Source organism: Rutilus rutilus, assembly GCF_951802725.1.
Source record: "Rutilus rutilus genome assembly, chromosome: 7".
Classification (NCBI taxonomy): domain Eukaryota; kingdom Metazoa; phylum Chordata; class Actinopteri; order Cypriniformes; family Leuciscidae; genus Rutilus; species Rutilus rutilus.
In genome coordinates this window covers 9779477-9796026 of record NC_140221.1, presented here as the reverse complement: position 1 = coordinate 9796026, position 16550 = coordinate 9779477, and the positions used below count along the sequence as shown (strand labels likewise).

Sequence of the window (16550 nt, the reverse complement as noted above, 5' to 3'; positions counted from 1 at the left end):
AAACCAACCTGTTTTTATTTTCGGCTCACTCGTGAAACGTTTGTCCTTGTACTAATAAAAGACGTGAAAAGTTACCAATTTCTCCATTCAACTAGCAGACTTTATTTACTCAGAAAAATAGTCCTTTGAAATCAGTTCAATCAATGTGCTTTCAGTCCATTTCAGGTCAGGCGAGATCAAAACAATGTGTGTGAGTGTGTTGCAGATTCTCAAGACCTTCTAGTCCATTTTTCAGGTTTGCAAATTGTCAAAACTGAAGGTTTCCAAAAAGTGATGGTAATGTGTTGGGCTTTGGGTGGGGTTTGTATCCGATTCGCTCTTGGATCATCTGCTCCCTGGTTTTCCCGTCCGTGCCGCCACCTGATGCACCGCTCATCTCACTGGATGTGGCTACACCAACTACATCCACCTCATCCCTCTGTTTCTTCCGGCTCTGGACAGACATGGAAAAGTAATGTGGTGATCATAAAAGCAAGATTAATCCTTACTTACACTTGACCAATGCTGGTATAACCTGTTTGTTCCAGCAAGGATGGTTGGGATACGATTAAGGATCTGATGAGTTAAATTAGGCGATAGGACCGTAAAATGTTCGACCAATCATTGTATTCGGTCTGAATGCAATGATACAATGTCCTTCCTGCCTATCACCGTATGTATTTCCATACCTCCGCGCACCGTTCTAACGCTGTTTCATGCTGTGCAGAGTTAGACGGACGTCAGTCACCGAGCACCACAACCGAAACAGCAGCCGACTTTTACAGTTCCTCCTGAACCAAAATAACAATCTTTTTTTGACGCTTCTGTTTGCTCCCTGCTGTACGCGTTCATGTGTTTTGGAGACGCTCTGAACGGAGGGTGGGATAAAGGTATCACAAGGTAATAAACACCATTTGAATGCTACGTCCTATGTAGAATAAACCAGATTTTTCTAGTTCATGATTTTAAACATTTGTCTAAAGAAGCATTCACTTCATTTAGGCCAGAGGGGAACTGGCTCCCTTACTGAGCCTGGTTTCTCCTAATATTTTTTTATCACCACTGTCACCTTTGGCTTGGTCAGGTGAGGTTTAAAAGACAATTCCTCGGTTTTACAGACAAGGCTTAAGCCTAGTCCCAGACTAAAATGCATGTTTGAGTTGTTTTAAATGAAAGCAACTTGCACTGTTTCGTCTCAAAATGAACACCAGTAATGTTTTTTTTTTCAAAGGCACGTTTATATAAGCTACTTAAATGCTGTAATAAATATAAATATAAATATTTTTTTTTTCTTTAATCCTCCCTTGTCTGGTTTATGCTACTCTGAGCAATGCCTGAACTTTGTATTTTGAGCACTTCTTGCATTGTTTTTGCCTCTTCACGATTGACTCACTTAATTTAGTCCTCATTTGTAAGTCACTTTGGACAAAGGTATCTGCTAAATGACTAAATGTAATGTAATGTAAATGTAATTGAACTAAAGCCTAATCCTGGCTTAATCTGAGCCCTGTTTGTGAAACCAGGCCACTATTCAGCAATACCTCTGATTTAACTACTGACATCAGATAAGAAGAACATTTCTACTGAATTGAGCCAGATAATGATGAATACTTTGCAACATCTACACCATTTTTGAACTGAACTGAATCAATATCGAACTGACTTCTGCTGAATAATAACACTATTGTCTTCTGTAGAGCTTCTTTACAGCTGAAATTGATGAACGTTCACAGTTATTTAACAAAATTGAGCTGAATGAGAACACTATTGTGTTCTGTGGAGCTGAAATCGAATTTGTTTCAATTCATGAATTACATAAATACTGTTATTTTGCTGTTTATTAATGTGAAGCTGCTCTGAAACAGCTGGTGTTGTACAGAGGGCTATATAAATAATTGTTGCTTGACTTTTATGTAAAACGAATTTATCTCTTGGTTGTTTTAATGTACAGTAATTTGTATAGAAAGCATACGGATACAGACAAGTCCTAATTTAAGTTACTGGATGATCATTAAGATTTTACCTCCAGCTCTTTCTTTACACTTTCAAACTCCTCCGTGTCATCCAGCTTGAGCTCAAGGCGAGTGGGTTTCCTGCGCAGCATCTTCACATCACCGGTTTGTCGTTGCCTGGAAACATACACTGATATTGAGTTATTGTGGATAAAATGTTGTGTGTTTTGAGTCCTGAAAACAACACACACACACAAACACACACCCCCATATATATATATATATATATATATATATATATATATATATATATATATATATATATATATATATATATATATATAGTTTAGCTATGTGCTCAATTCTTGTTGACATGTTTTGAGGAAATTACTATCACTAAGCCGATGTGTGCAAGATTGACATGTGTATACATAATACATACTTGAATAAATATTATTATTTGATGTTTAACATCGCTGAAATTGCATATAATGTCAATTCAGTGAATCGACTTCTGCTGCAGACACATAACCATCTTGTTTAGCAGCTACATGCTAATTAGACCAATAGCTGTAAACTCTGTGTCTTATACAGCCACAAACAGCAGGATAATGAACCATGCGGACTGTTGTTAACTTTAGTGAACATGACAGATCAACTACAAACAATTCAAACTGAATGATAGGACTTTTTCACATCACACCACTAACGTTACTTACCGCAAACACACTCGCTTGATATCATAGAATGTTCAGAAGGGGATCATGGGAAATGTAGTAAAGGAGGGGGAAAAGGATAGACTTCCGTGGAACGATGGTGTGGGTGGGATGGGGTATTGATCTACTAGTGTTTTATTTATTTTTAACTGTTTACATTTAGTTGAAAAGCCCATAATAAGGAATATAATGGCAGGTTCTGTGACAACTTACACCATATAGTAATATACACGGTTATGTACGCTCATTTAATCGTCATGTGTTCACTGTGTTTCACTAAAAAAGCATGAAAACTAGCCCTACAGAAAACACATCAGCGTAATTATGTCAAACTAGCGTTTCCACCATAGACTGAATAAAACTCGTTTTCCCACTCGTGCGGACTGACATATATATCGGTCGCTAGATGTCACTATTTATTCATGGTAAAAAGTAAAACAGGCGGATATGACGGAAATACTGTGCGCCGGATAGCCCGCGTCGTGTGGTCGTGTTTGAAGACAGTACACATTAGATTTCATAAAAACAAACTGTTTCTAAAGGACCATATTTGTGCGTTTGTGAAAGCATAGAGGGTGAGTGAAGAGCTGGATGTGTTTATTTGTCATTAATTGCTCATGTTTTAGATAAAGTTTGTTTAGTTCTCTGAACACCCTGCAAAAAAGTTCTGTGTTACAGTGATGTATCATATGGCTTATGTTACTTAATGATTGCCGTATTCAAATACGATGGTGTTTACACGGTACTTTAAAGTAATTCAAAGAATATCACGGTAATACCACAGTGCTTTTTTGCTAGTTCAGGAGTATAAGTTATTCAGCCGTCTGACTTTAAATAATACCTAATATTTCCTATCTTTTGTTGAATGTGTGTATTCCATGTATTTTATTATAATATTTTGATGATATTGAATTTGTCAGCAACCAAAGTAAAGGTTAGGTTGGTTGGTATGACGTGGTATTGTCCATATTATTTGTAATACAAGATATGGTGTCTCAGTAATTATGCCTCTGTTTCAGATCAGATATTCTGTGATTGCCTGACAAATATTTGAAACAATGTCGGATGAAGACGAAGTTCCAGTTGTGAAAAGGGCCAGAATCTTCTATGGGAGCCTTGAAGAAAAGGAGAAGGAGCGTCTTAGTCGTCTTAGTCGTGATGGAACGTCTACCAAAGATGCTGTTAAAGCTGGCATTGAGTCTGGACATATTAATCTCTCCAGTGGTAAGATTGATATTTCAAAGCAGCTCGGTTCTGGATAGCGAATGTTAGTGTTTGGACAATAGGAGTCGAACTCAACCCTCAAACCACTAAAATCTTGAAATATAATTTTGCCCAAGTGTTTTAACCCTGTAAAGCCGACTGTATCATATTTGATGCATACATTTCCATGGCCTCTAATTAATCAACATGATCAAAACAGCTGTACACCTTTCCCTGTGATTGATAGTTCATACTTTTTTAGCATGTAAAAGGGTCTTTAGTGTAATTCTAAAATGTCCACTTTCAAGTCTTGGTACATGTCTTTATATTATAATTTCAAAATGAACATTTACTGGACTAAAGCACCTTAAGTTACCTTGATTATTCATACATCATGTTTTAGAAAAATCATGTTTAAATGTGAGTATCAAATCTGATATCTGAATCAGAATTTTTGAGGTATGTTTATTTGTTCATCTCTCCATCAACATGGTCTTGGGTTGCATTATGTTTTGTCCCCCACAAATAAAACTAAACACTTAAATTTCATCTTACTAAGACATATTATTGGGAGATATAGTGTGACGACTGATATTTATATGCAGGTTATGTAAGTAGTCTGCTGTACTTTTATAAAGATCTCTTTGATTTACAATACAAGCTATCATTTGACTTTTTGGCCATTATATAAATATCAACAATTGCACCAAATTGCATATTTTTCCTCAGTTTGGGCCTATAAACGAATGTTTTTATTAGTTTTTTTCCTCCTCAGGTGTGAGCTCTATGTTTTCATTATATCATAGGATTATGAGCCTTAAAAGCATGATCTATCAAACATGATACAGAACATAAAACGCATATGCAAAAAAAGGTTCCTCTGACTTTTATGTCAAGCTTTACAGGGTTATTATGTGACTGTTTGTGATTGGAAGTGAAGTTTGTTTGCTCTTTATTAGTGTGATTTATTTATTTATTTCTCTCCTCAGGTGAGTCCATGGAGATGGAGGAGCGCGTGAGTGAGCGTCAGGCTGAAGTGCTGGCAGAGTTTGAGCGCAGAAAAAGAGCCAGACAAATCACAGTCTCCACTGATGATGTGGAGGTCAAGGCCTGCCTCCGAGCTCTTGGCGAGCCAATCACGCTGTTCGGGGAGGGGCCTGCGGACAGACGAGAGAGGTGGGTGACTTTTGTATAAAGCTCTGCTGCTTATTCTTGCTAAGAACTTCCCTCTTAGACAGAAAGACCAGACATTAGATCATCTGACAAACAATAAAAAAAAAAGTGGTTATTAGCCATTTTACATGTTGTTTGCATAATAGAACATTAAGTATAAGTAGTGGTCAGTCACACTTCACTTTTCATTCTATTGACTTCCATTCATACGTATGTGAATGTGTCAGACCGCAAACACAAGCTCATGTGAAAAGTTCTGCTTTTTGCTGCATTCCAAAGTTAAAGTTTGGTCAACTCTGACCTGCGAATTCGCATCACTTGAAGGTATGACCAGTAGAAAATCAGTACGTCACGACGTGAGCTCTTGGCTAAATAAAAAAAAAAAAACGATATTTTTGCATTAAAGTCGAGTAGATTGTATATTTTTACATTTTGATTGTATTACTATTTGTTAAATGTTGAATTCATGTTTATTAAAAAAGACGCTTCAGAGCGTGATGTCATTTCAGGACCAAAATAAATTTTGCATGCTCAAAGTCTATTGTGACCGCGGATTAATGGGGAATGTTTGCTATTTGGAGAAATTAATTATGTCATTAATATGTCACTTATGTTATACTGTATAATAATACTGCGTTTATTTGATCAAAATATGGTAAAAACAATAATATTGTGAAATATGATTACAATTTAAGTAAAATTATATTTTAAGATGCCATTTATTCATGTGATGAATTTTCAGCAACATTACTCCAGTCTTCAGTGTCACATGAACATGATTTTGTTTATCATCATCATCACTCTTGAAAACAGTTGTGCTGCTTAATATTTTTGTGGAAACCATGATACATTTCTTGTAACATTATAAATGTCTTTACTGTCACTTTTGATCAATTTAATTCATCCTTGCTGAATAAAATTATTTTATGAAAATCATACTGACCTCAAACTTTTGAACGTTAGTGTGCTACTCCTGCGCTTTGTTTTTGACATTACATACATACACCATGTCCAAAATGACAGAAGAAACTACTTGAAATCACTTTTAACATTCACACTGACAGGCATGTCTGAAAATCCAGTTTCATTTGGAGTTCAGGTTTTTTTATGTTTCCACTGTTTATTTTCCTCAGATTGAGGAACGTTCTTTCAGTAGTTGGTCCTGATGCCTTGAAGAAATCAAAGAAAGAGGATGAAAAATCAAAACGCACTCAAGATGAGGTAGGAACATTCCAACTTCAAAAAGTTATCATAGACTATAAAATATTTGAATGTCAAATGAATGGTGATTATCTATGCATGTGTTTTGCGCAGTATCAGCAGACATGGTACCATGAAGGACCTTCATCTCTGAAGGAGGCACGTCTTTGGTTAGCCAAGTATTCACTGCCCAGGTAACAGTAACATCTAACAATATAAATAAAATGCAACCGAATGTCATTAATTGTGTATTTTAAACGTTTTAAATTGATTTTGTTTGGTTCTCCAGAGCAGTGCAAAGGTTAGATGCCGCAAGGGCCCAAAAAGAGATTCCAGAGTCTACAAGAACAGTTAAACAGCAAGAGCTTCACAAGAACCTACGGGTATGACAGCATACCAAGTGGAAAAAGACACAGGGTTTATGATGTGTTGTAATTTTCTGTCTCTTTTAATGCTGTATGTAATTATTAAAATGGTTTTGTTTTATTTAGAATGTGAATAACTTCTGCAGTCAAATTGGTGATGACCGTCCAATATCTCACTGCCAGTTTAGCCCCAACTCTAAGCTGCTTGTGACTGCTTCATGGTATGTGTTTTTTTACTATTATTTATTATTTCATTTTTTTATGCATTCTTCACAAAAACATTTTTTAGAAGGTTATTTAGATGTTTTATCAATTTTAGACTTTCTCAAATATTGTATATAATTCAATGAGATTATAGTATGAGCAAGGAGTCCTACAACAGGAAGGTGTAGCACATACACAACTCCTATCATAGAGTCTTAAATTACAGGAAGAGACTGAGAAATCCATAGAAGAACTGTGGCAACTTTTCAAGATGCTTAGAACAACCTACCTTTACCTCACCTAATCTAAGTTCAGGCACTTCCTGAATTTTTGATGTTTTACTAAATAAACATGAATCGTTTTTTGTCAGCTTTTTTCTATTGTTTATCAGCTAACTTCTGTTAACTAAATCAAATAAATATTTGATGTAATGATCCCCCCCCCCCCCTTTAAAACAGAAACAATTCCATTTGGCACACTTGCACACAGTTATTAGTTTATTATGCAGGCAGATTGTGGGCCATATCATCTTTTGTAGGAATAGTTTAAAAAAAAAAATTCTCTCAGAATTAATAAATTATTTACAAATGGAAAATTTGGAAATGTAAAATGAATGTTTTTTGGAGCGTGTAATGTTTAAAAGATTTTAAACCAAGTACCAAGTATGTATTTGTCTTTGTTGCAGGAGTGGCTTGTGTAAATTATGGAAAGTCCCAGATTGTACGCTAATTCGCACATTAAGAGGTAAATATAACAAATATGGTTTGTAGTGTATATTCTGTTGTTGTCATAATTTTTTTTTTCCTCTTGCAGTGCAACATTGGATTAATTGATAGTGAACTTTTCTTTCTTAGGTCACATTACCAACGTGGGAGCGATTAGCTTTCACCCTCAAGCCACACTCACACTTGAGGAGTCGGATGTCAATATGGCCTCCTGTGCTGTCGATGGATCTGTTAAGCTGTGGAGTTTAGACAGGTGTGTATTATTAGTATTACTTGCATTTTCTGTCTCAGTGTCTGGAGTAAATCTTTGTAACATTCCACCTGTACATGTATCTGTAGTGATGAGCCAATAGCAGACATTGAGGGGCACTCTATGAGGGTGGCTCGGGTGGCGTGGCATCCCTCTGGCCGGTTTTTGGGCACAACATGGTATGAATTTATTTTATTTATTTTTTTTATATAGTTTTTTATTAGGTAAAAGCAAGCTAAAGGTGTGAATATTGGTGTTGGGCATCTTTTGTCATATATTTAACAGAATTGGCATATTTTTGTTTTTCTTAAAGCTATGATAACTCATGGCGACTTTGGGATCTTGAGGTCCAAGAAGAAATTCTGCATCAGGAGGGTCACAGTAAAGGTGTCCATGACCTGCACTTCCATCCAGACGGCTCTCTGGCAGGAACTGGGTAAGGGCCTCGCACTGAACCCTGAGGCACTCCACTGTTTTTGTAAAGGAACGGGCGCAGCCCTCTATCTTTACAGCTACTTTGATGCTCATGATTTTGAGTCCAAGCATGGATGTTTTAAGGCAAAATAAAAAAAATCTTTAATCCATTGTGTGTGGTTCCTCACGCTTGCAATATTTGCTTTACCAGAGCCCGAACCAATTAGGCTTCCACTTCATGTTGTGATTATCAAACCTGTGTTTTATTGATTTAATAGGATATGTTATATTTGGCTGTGGAGCTCATTGTTGAATTCATTTCATTTGTCATTGCTACAGTGGTTTGGATTCATTTGCCCGTGTCTGGGACCTGCGGACTGGTCGTTGCATCATGTTCCTGGAGGGCCACCTCAAAGAGATCTACAGCCTCAATTTCTCACCAAATGGGTGAGAAAAAGAAAGGGCATATTTGGAAGATTTACTAAAGCTGTTTACTGTTATTAGATCTTACTTTGATAATTAACCCTGAAACATTCCTTGTGTAGCTTTCATGTGGCAACAGGAAGTGGCGATAACACCTGTAAAGTGTGGGATCTTCGTCAGAGAAGGTGTATATACACAATCCCTGCCCATCAGAACCTCGTGTCCTCAGTCAAGTTCCAACGTAAGTATTCAAGTCAAAAGGAGATTTTCAGTCATTTAGGGATGATTCACTCTCAAATAAAAATTGTCAATATTTACTCACCCCTGAACCAAAAGCACTGAACTTTTAGCAAAATATCTTTGCGTTTCACATGGTTTACAGGTTTTGGTATAGGTCTACCTTCTGTGTAATGAACGAGTCTTAATTCACCTAGATTGAATTAGTGACATTTTCAGAGTTTTAATATTAACAGGGTCTCTTTCCTTTTTTAGCTAACGATGGCCATTATTTGCTGACTGGTGCATATGACAACACAGCAAAAGTGTGGACCCATCCTGGCTGGTCACCTCTGAAGACTCTGGCGGGGCATGAGGGGAAGGTCATGGGACTGGACCTTTCACCTGACGGACAGCTCATTGCAACCTGCTCTTATGACCGAACCTTCAAACTCTGGATGTCAGAATGAGATTCTCTTCCTCTTGATATATTTTCATGTTTAAATTTTGTTATACTGGCTTTTATTTTTATTTTTATTTTTTAAGTTTAGTTGTTAAAGAGCTGGAAAACAACACAGGAGATATTTAAACTGGAAGCTGATTGACAGTTTGGTTCAATCAAATCATGAATACAAACAAATGATTCCCATAGTTTGAGTTGTGTTGTAACAATCATCTGTTATTCTATTGGATTGTCTAAGATCTGAAATCCAGTCTGTACATTCTTCCATCTTTATCATATTAAAAGTATGTCCATACATCCCGTTCCATTTTGAGCACAAGTCCACACTGAGAATTTGTTATATTAATGATCCATTTGGTACCTGAATAAATTGCATTTTATTGTCCAAGGCAATTTTGTAAAGGAATCTGTAAATTCTGGACAGTGGGATATCCATTGTAAAAAAAACATAATAATAATTCTACTCGGGACATTTTGTAATCTCACGGTCATGGAGTTCAGTCTATTCACCATCCATAAGCAGAAAGAGATTGATAGGAGTGTGAAGATGAATCTAGCACCACCAGCAGCAGAGCACGCAGTGCCTACAGCAACTTCTGCGGAAACCACGCTCTGTCAGAGCTATGTTGGCCCAGGCTGAAGGGGGTTGATCTGTGATTGGCTGCTTTACAAAGGAAGGTTTGGTCTCCAGCGGAGATTTCTGGCTGTAGGCTCGCTGGTTTTCCACTTCAGCTTTAACACCCAGAAACGCTGCCAGGTCTAGGTCTAGTCCAGTGGCGCCCCCGCGAGGTAGAGGAGTGTTCTGCCTGCACTGTGGACAGGGGATCCACGTCTATGAGGAAGAGAGACAAAAACACACAGGTGAGGTGTAAAACAGTACATCAACACATTAGGAAAGGTCAAAATTACTTTGTGAATGCATGGACTTCATTCACAAGTACTTTTGTCAATATTCACATTTTTCACGTTAATTAGCTGCGAACGAAAATCTTAATGTAGCATGTCAATTATGCAATATTAATAAACACCTATGTAAAAACCTTCAGAATATAGATAGGAATAAAACTGAAAACTGCTTGATGTATTTGCTACTCAAGTGGAGATGTTTGTGCATGAGGGAAAAACTCAATTTGAGAAAATTGCCTTGATAGATGTAAATAGATTGTGTAATAAACACTTAAAAGTATAATAAAATAGACCTCTTCCTGAAAAACAGTGGGTTTTACCTATATTGTCTTGCCTTAATACATTTCACAAAGTGTAAAAGATGTTTCACCGCTAATCATTTTATTTTTTGGAGGACACAAACAATTTCTGGATGTAATCTGAGCATAATGTTTGGAGCTAGAAGGTCCAACCACACCCTATCCATAACCATATCCCTTCCCTCCAACCATTAGATTCACAGAGGTGGACCTGGACGCAATATTTTTTTTCCCAGGATGGTAGGGGAAGACTCATGAATATTAATTAGGGAAGTCATCCCTGATTGGTCTTAACCCCAGTGACGGTAGGTTTAGGGCGGGGTTAGGGGTAGGTCATCAGACCCCCAGTGGTGGGTAGGTTTAGGGGTGGGGTTAGGGGTAGGTCATCAGACCAATCAGGGATGACTTCCCTAATGAATATTCATGAGTCTTCCCCTACCATCCTGGGAAAAAAAATATTGCGACCTGGACTAGGTCAAGCTCCACCCATGACGTCTAGAGAGGAACTTGATGTCATTTGGTTTTGCAGTGAGCACCATGTGGCAGCACAAAAAGTTTCCAAAAGGTGTGTTTGACTTAAATTGGCGCTGCACAGACCGATCGGTGTATGACTTAATCGAAAGCATATGGAGCTGTCTGCTCTCTAATCACTCTCGTGGTACTTTGATGACTGCTGACCTTTCCTTGCAAGGGAATAAATAATCTTTAAAGACAATTGGCACATGTTTGTCTCTAATTCATTGATGTAAAATTGTTTGCCATTACATACACCGATCAGTTTGCACAGCGCCGCTTCAAGTCGAACACACCTAAAGTCTGTTGAGCGCAAACCCAGTCCCGCATCCGATTCTAAAGATTTCATTGGGTGTGTCAATCCCAGTGCTGACTGTCTACACGACATTAAAACAAAAGGTGCCATGTTGTAAGGTGCCATTTCAACTTGTAAAAAGCGTTCACTTCCTCATAGAGCTCGTAATATGAGAATTCATATCCGAAGATGTGAACAGCTCTGAATAGAACGTCAGGTGTCATCTCAAAACTATGGTAATTACAAGCAAAGGCATTTAGTTCATAAAGTGAGATTAAATACATAAAGTATTTTTGTGATATTAACCAATTCATTATTGCAGGTTTGCATAATATTCTGAGTTTATATTTCACTGTTTTACTGAATCTATTTTTGTGGGATGAGTAAATGCATTCTCACATACAATCATGTTCTCACAGCGCACACAACGCCTCTGCACATTTACTCCCGATTTCTCTGAACACAGGAACGGGAGAGCTGTCAGTCAATAAATGGAAAAAAAAAAAGTAACTTGCCTTACTTGTTTGAAAAAGTATTTCCGATATTTTGTTATAAATGTAAAAGTAAAAAGTAGTTACTTTAAAAAAGTAATCTGATTACATAACTCGTTACTTGTAATGCATTACTCCCAACACTGTTTATAGGTGTCTGTACAATACATAAAAATGGGATAGGAGAAAGTATTTTAAATAAAATAGCATTTACTCTTCACCTTTAATGGAAGCATTTTCATTATTTTTCCAGGTTCTTTATGAGCATATACTTGGATGAATATATTGTTGAAAATGTGTACAACAAAAAAACACACATTTGACATTTTACCCAGATAACACTTTACATCACTCGTGTTATGAGTGTTACCTGACAACAAGAATCAAGCAAATATTCATGAAAATTGTAATGAAGCATATTCAGCTCGCTTGAGTCCTACCTGCTCATTGATGACGGTGTCCAGCCGCTTCAGACAGGCCTGGCAGAACGTGTGACCGCAGTAGAGTTTCCGAGGGAGTCTCTCTCCCAGGTTATACGCACTGTAGCAGATGATGCAGTCCAGTTTACGGCTGTCTCTGGAGTTCTGTGCCGCAGCGTCCACATCAATCTCGACAGGAGCCTCGGACACGGGCCCATCCTTATCCGAGATCCTACAGAATGAGCTCAATATGATACAAACATCTCTTTGTGTTTGCCTGAGATGTTTAGTGCTGCCTTTGTAATGGTTTTACGTACAGAGGCCCCAAAAACGTATTTGGACAATTTAACTTAAATAATGTTCCCCGAAATATAAAACCAACTTCATATAAACACTAAAATGACACTAGATGATTAAAAATAATTGCAATAAATACCTTTTGAGGCCATTAAATCACCCTCACACAATATTTTACTCTTTCAGATACACAAGGTCAGCTGGTAAAGAGTGTGTAAGCTGAGCTGCATGTATCTGTTTACTATTAGTGGCTTGCAGCAATGAAATTTGTATACACATGAGGTTATGCTAAAATATCTGTATATTGTATGGTTTTATCCTCTTACAAATGATCTTTTATTTCCAACCAGCTGTCCCAACAAATACAAAACATAACCATCATCATACAACATGCTCAATAACCTTATGAGAAATATTGAATGGAAAAAAAGCTGTATTTGCATGACTTGTCAAAGTGATTTCATTGTTTAGACTATACATTTACATTTAAACCATTTGTTTATTTAATGGAAATCCTAATTTTATGTATAATATATGTAATTAAATTGTATTAAAGTTTCATTTAAGAAACACATGCACAATCTGAGAAAAGAAATGACAAAAATAAGATAAAAATTGACATTTTTGCGAATAACTTTTTTTTCATTTTATTTTAAGCATAAATTCAAATATGTCTTATTTTAATTCATAAGCAATTTCCTGTGAAAATTTCTATGCGGAAGTTCTACCTGTCCTCTTCTTTCTCAGGTCTATTCTGTACGTCGTTGGTCTCTTGAGGTTCTTCCGTACCGTTCGCAGCTCCATCCATGTTTAATGTACGAAAAGTCCAACTTCTGTTAACATTTTACAGCCGACTCTGTCTTGGTTTCTTCATGCTTCACATCCTTTGTCAGGTAGTTTAACACTTGAGTGCACCTTCTCTTGCTTTCGCTGAAGTTCCCAGCAGCACTGGCACTGTCTTTGTTGTAGTTGCTCTCTCTCTCTCTCTCTCTCTCAACCAACCAACCAACAACAACTGCCTCTCTGAAATGGAGGGCAAACAATGGAGTGCTTCCCTAGAGCCTTTAATATTTAAGTACCGCCTGACGCTGTGAACCTATGCCTTTACAAACACACACACACACACACATACACAGTTGCACGTTCAACCTTCTGAAAAAAGAAAAACCACCGGTGATTGTGGGAGGAGGGTTGAATGTTGTTGAGCAGGTATTTTATTAATTAGCCCAGAGTTGCACTTCTTTGTATCTTCTCTTCTTGGTATTATATTGTTATTTCCTCGTACTAATTTTCCTACTACACACTTAATGTTTCCATTCTGCCTTGAATTTGCTAAGGAACAAGTTAATCAATGATCTAAAGAGCAAAGGAATATGCCTTAAATACAGTAGCCTATGAAAAGATTTGGGTTTAGTTCTGAGGAAAAACATGAAATTAAATACATCAGGCACGTTTAGGGTGCAAGAAAGTAGAATGGGAGGAGGGAGTATTGCTTTACAGTCACAAAACAGGCCTGAAATTCAAGCCTAGTCACACACAGACAGTCTGTCATCAATGTGTGCCTGCCAAATTAGTTCTGAGACCTTCATCGCCCCCACACCGCAGTTACGGTATTTTCCTATTGGCTGATATCTATTATTATTGACCAGGAGGAAGTGAAGTAGAAGGGGGTGCAGCTAAAATAGTGTCAAGCGACACATAAGATTTAATGAGAGTAACTGAGGTCTAATGACCTGAGTTCCCGATGTTGGGGGTCTTTAGGACTTATGAATCAATCTGGAGCCTCAGGAAAATAATAAAATAACAGCAGCGTCGCAGGGAAGAGAGCTGTGGGAATGGAGAGAGGGCGGTGGCGCGAGGGTTAATGAGCGGGGCGGCCTATTTTCTCGTTCGTACAAAAATCAAAAATGCCATTTTCAGCCGATAATTTTTGCTGGACGAAATTTCGGTGCATCCCTAGTGACAAAAGAGAAGGACCAGGCCTAAAACATTTACACTCACCTAAAGGATTATTAGGAACACCATACTAATACTGTGTTTGACCCCCTTTCGCCTTCAGAACTGCCTTAATTCTACGTGGCATTGATTCAACAAGGTGCTGAAAGCATTCTTTAGAAATGTTGGCCCATATTGATAGGATAGCATCTTGCAGTTGATGGAGATTTGTGGGATGTACATCCAGGGCACGAAGCTCCCGTTCCACCACATCCCAAAGATGCTCTATTGGGTTGAGGTCTGGTGACTGTGGGGGCCATTTTAGTACAGTGAACTCATTGTCATGTTCAAGAAACCAATTTGAAATGATTCGAGCTTTGTGACATGGTGCATTATCCTGCTGGAAGTAGCCATCAGAGGATGGGTACATGGTGGTCATAAAGGGATGGACATGGTCAGAAACAATGCTCAGGTAGGCCGTGGCATTTAAACGATGCCCAATTGGCACTAAGGGGCCTAAAGTGTGCCAAGAAAACATCCCCCACACCATTACACCACCACCACCAGCCTGCACAGTGGTAACAAGGCATGATGGATCCATGTTCTCATTCTGTTTACGCCAAATTCTGACTCTACCATCTGAATGTCTCAACAGAAATCGAGACTCATCAGACCAGGCAACATTTTTCCAGTCTTCAACTGTCTAATTTTGGTGAGCTCGTGCAAATTGTAGCCTCTTTTTCCTATTTGTAGTGGAGATGAGTGGTACCCGGTGGGGTCTTCTGCTGTTGTAGCCCATCCGCCTCAAGGTTGTGCGTGTTGTGGCTTCACAAATGCTTTGCTGCATACCTCGGTTGTAACGAGTGGTTATTTCAGTCAAAGTTGCTCTTCTATCAGCTTGAATCAGTCGGCCCATTCTCCTCTGACCTCTAGCATCAACAAGGCATTTTCGCCCACAGGACTGCCGCATACTGGATGTTTTTCCCTTTTCACACCATTCTTTGTAAACTCTAGAAATGGTTGTGCGTGAAAATCCCAGTAACTGAGCAGATTGTGAAATACTCAGACCGGCCCGTCTGGCACCAACAACCATGCCACGCTCAAAATTGCTTAAATCACCTTTCTTTCCCATTCTGACATTCAGTTTGGAGTTCAGGAGATTGTCTTGACCAGGACCACACCCCTAAATGCATTGAAGCAACTGCCATGTGATTGGTTGATTAGATAATTGCATTAATGAGAAATTGAACAGGTGTTCCTAATAATCCTTTAGGTGAGTGTATGTTGTGTTTTAATATGTTTAAATGCGGTGGCCATCTGTGAGGGGCTGCCACTTTCGTTTTGATCTTTAAGTTTATTTTGCGATTAAAATTATGTTTAACGTTCGCCGGTTCCCTGAGCCCCAAACTTTCTTACATTAGTGCTGAAACCCAGGAGGATGGAGGGGAATGCTGTCGAAGAGCCCTCGCTGCTGAGGGGAATCGCTGTGTTGAGGAGATCGGACGGCACGAAGGAGCGGTGACTGCCAGTGCCTGCACGAGATGGTGGTACTGTAGTGAAGGACGCGGGACAGATGCTCGCTGCCGTCCTCGGAGGCGCCCTGGGTGTATCCTCTGTGGGTCTTGAGTCCTACAGAGGAGCTCCAGAAGGATAAAAGGAGTAACGAGAGTGAAAGACGAGAGAGGACCAGGCCTGAGGCATTATGTTGCTGTTTTATTATGCTTATATGTGGCAGTCGTCCGTGAGGGCCAGCTGCTTTATGTTTGTTTTGTTTATTTTATTATTAAAGTTACGTTGATCCCTTGCCGGATCCGCCTCCTTCTTTCCTGAGCCTTTACCTTTGGTGCAATAACATAGCTATTTGGCTGATGACAACCATAAGAACACACACAGTCCCAAAGACTGGGAAAACTATGACAGTAAATTGAACAAAACAAAACTGGTTACTGGCACACACACACACACACACACAAAAAAAACTCTGTTATAATGAAATATTAGCAATACTATTAGCAATATACACAGTATCATTGGGGTCAGTAAGAATTTTTTAATTTTTTTTAAGAAATGAATACTTTTGTTCAGCAAGGATGCAGTAAATTAATCAAATCA

The 16550-nt window shown here is 38.3% G+C and overlaps 3 protein-coding genes across 4 annotated transcripts; 1 reads left to right on the top strand and 2 right to left on the bottom strand.

Annotated features, from left to right (window-relative positions):
• Positions 1-78: 78 nt before the first annotated feature.
• Positions 79-3037, bottom strand: cdc26 (cell division cycle 26 homolog). Its single transcript, XM_084413093.1, has 3 exons — positions 2651-3037; positions 2003-2108; positions 79-433 (listed from the first exon to the last, which is right to left on the bottom strand). The coding sequence occupies exons 2-3, from the start codon at positions 2081-2083 to the stop codon at positions 248-250; spliced, it is 267 nt and encodes an 88-aa protein (XP_084269219.1). The 5' UTR covers positions 2084-2108; positions 2651-3037; the 3' UTR covers positions 79-247.
• Positions 3038-3065: 28 nt separating this feature from the next.
• On the top strand, positions 3066-9761 carry prpf4 (pre-mRNA splicing tri-snRNP complex factor PRPF4). 2 transcript variants are annotated; one of them, XM_084413084.1, is made up of 14 exons: positions 3066-3222; positions 3667-3871; positions 4840-5026; positions 6157-6244; positions 6338-6417; positions 6513-6606; positions 6715-6809; positions 7478-7536; positions 7647-7770; positions 7857-7946; positions 8081-8203; positions 8521-8628; positions 8727-8845; positions 9097-9761. In XM_084413084.1, the coding sequence occupies exons 2-14, from the start codon at positions 3706-3708 to the stop codon at positions 9288-9290; spliced, it is 1527 nt and encodes a 508-aa protein (XP_084269210.1). In that variant the 5' UTR covers positions 3066-3222; positions 3667-3705; the 3' UTR covers positions 9291-9761. The 2 variants fall into 2 exon arrangements, with proteins under 2 accessions (XP_084269210.1, XP_084269211.1); XM_084413085.1 differs by having other exon boundaries at positions 3106-3222; positions 3672-3871; positions 9097-9703.
• rnf224 (ring finger protein 224) lies at positions 9559-13650 on the bottom strand. The gene is made up of 3 exons (XM_084413092.1): positions 13232-13650; positions 12228-12438; positions 9559-10115 (listed from the first exon to the last, which is right to left on the bottom strand). The coding sequence occupies exons 1-3, from the start codon at positions 13309-13311 to the stop codon at positions 9837-9839; spliced, it is 570 nt and encodes a 189-aa protein (XP_084269218.1). The 5' UTR covers positions 13312-13650; the 3' UTR covers positions 9559-9836.
• Between the last annotated feature and the right edge of the window lie 2900 nt (positions 13651-16550).

What these genes read in the sequence shown, in the direction of transcription:
- cdc26 (XM_084413093.1), bottom strand. Translation starts at nt 2,083, where the DNA reads ATGCTGCGCAGGAAACCCACTCGCCTTGAGCTCAAGCTGGATGACACG. An exon ending in GTGTAAAGAAAGAGCTGGAG is followed by an intron (nt 434 to 2,002) that starts GTAAAATCTTAA and finishes ATGTCTGTCCAG; the next exon opens with AGCCGGAAGAAACAGAGGGA.
- rnf224 (XM_084413092.1), bottom strand. Translation starts at nt 13,311, where the DNA reads ATGGATGGAGCTGCGAACGGTACGGAAGAACCTCAAGAGACCAACGAC. An exon ending in CCTGAGAAAGAAGAGGACAG is followed by an intron (nt 12,439 to 13,231) that starts GTAGAACTTCCG and finishes CTCATTCTGTAG; the next exon opens with GATCTCGGATAAGGATGGGC. An exon ending in ACACCGTCATCAATGAGCAG is followed by an intron (nt 10,116 to 12,227) that starts GTAGGACTCAAG and finishes TCTTCCTCATAG; the next exon opens with ACGTGGATCCCCTGTCCACA.
- prpf4 (XM_084413084.1), top strand. Translation starts at nt 3,706, where the DNA reads ATGTCGGATGAAGACGAAGTTCCAGTTGTGAAAAGGGCCAGAATCTTC. An exon ending in CCTGCGGACAGACGAGAGAG is followed by an intron (nt 5,027 to 6,156) that starts GTGGGTGACTTT and finishes TATTTTCCTCAG; the next exon opens with ATTGAGGAACGTTCTTTCAG. An exon ending in CAAAACGCACTCAAGATGAG is followed by an intron (nt 6,245 to 6,337) that starts GTAGGAACATTC and finishes TGTTTTGCGCAG; the next exon opens with TATCAGCAGACATGGTACCA.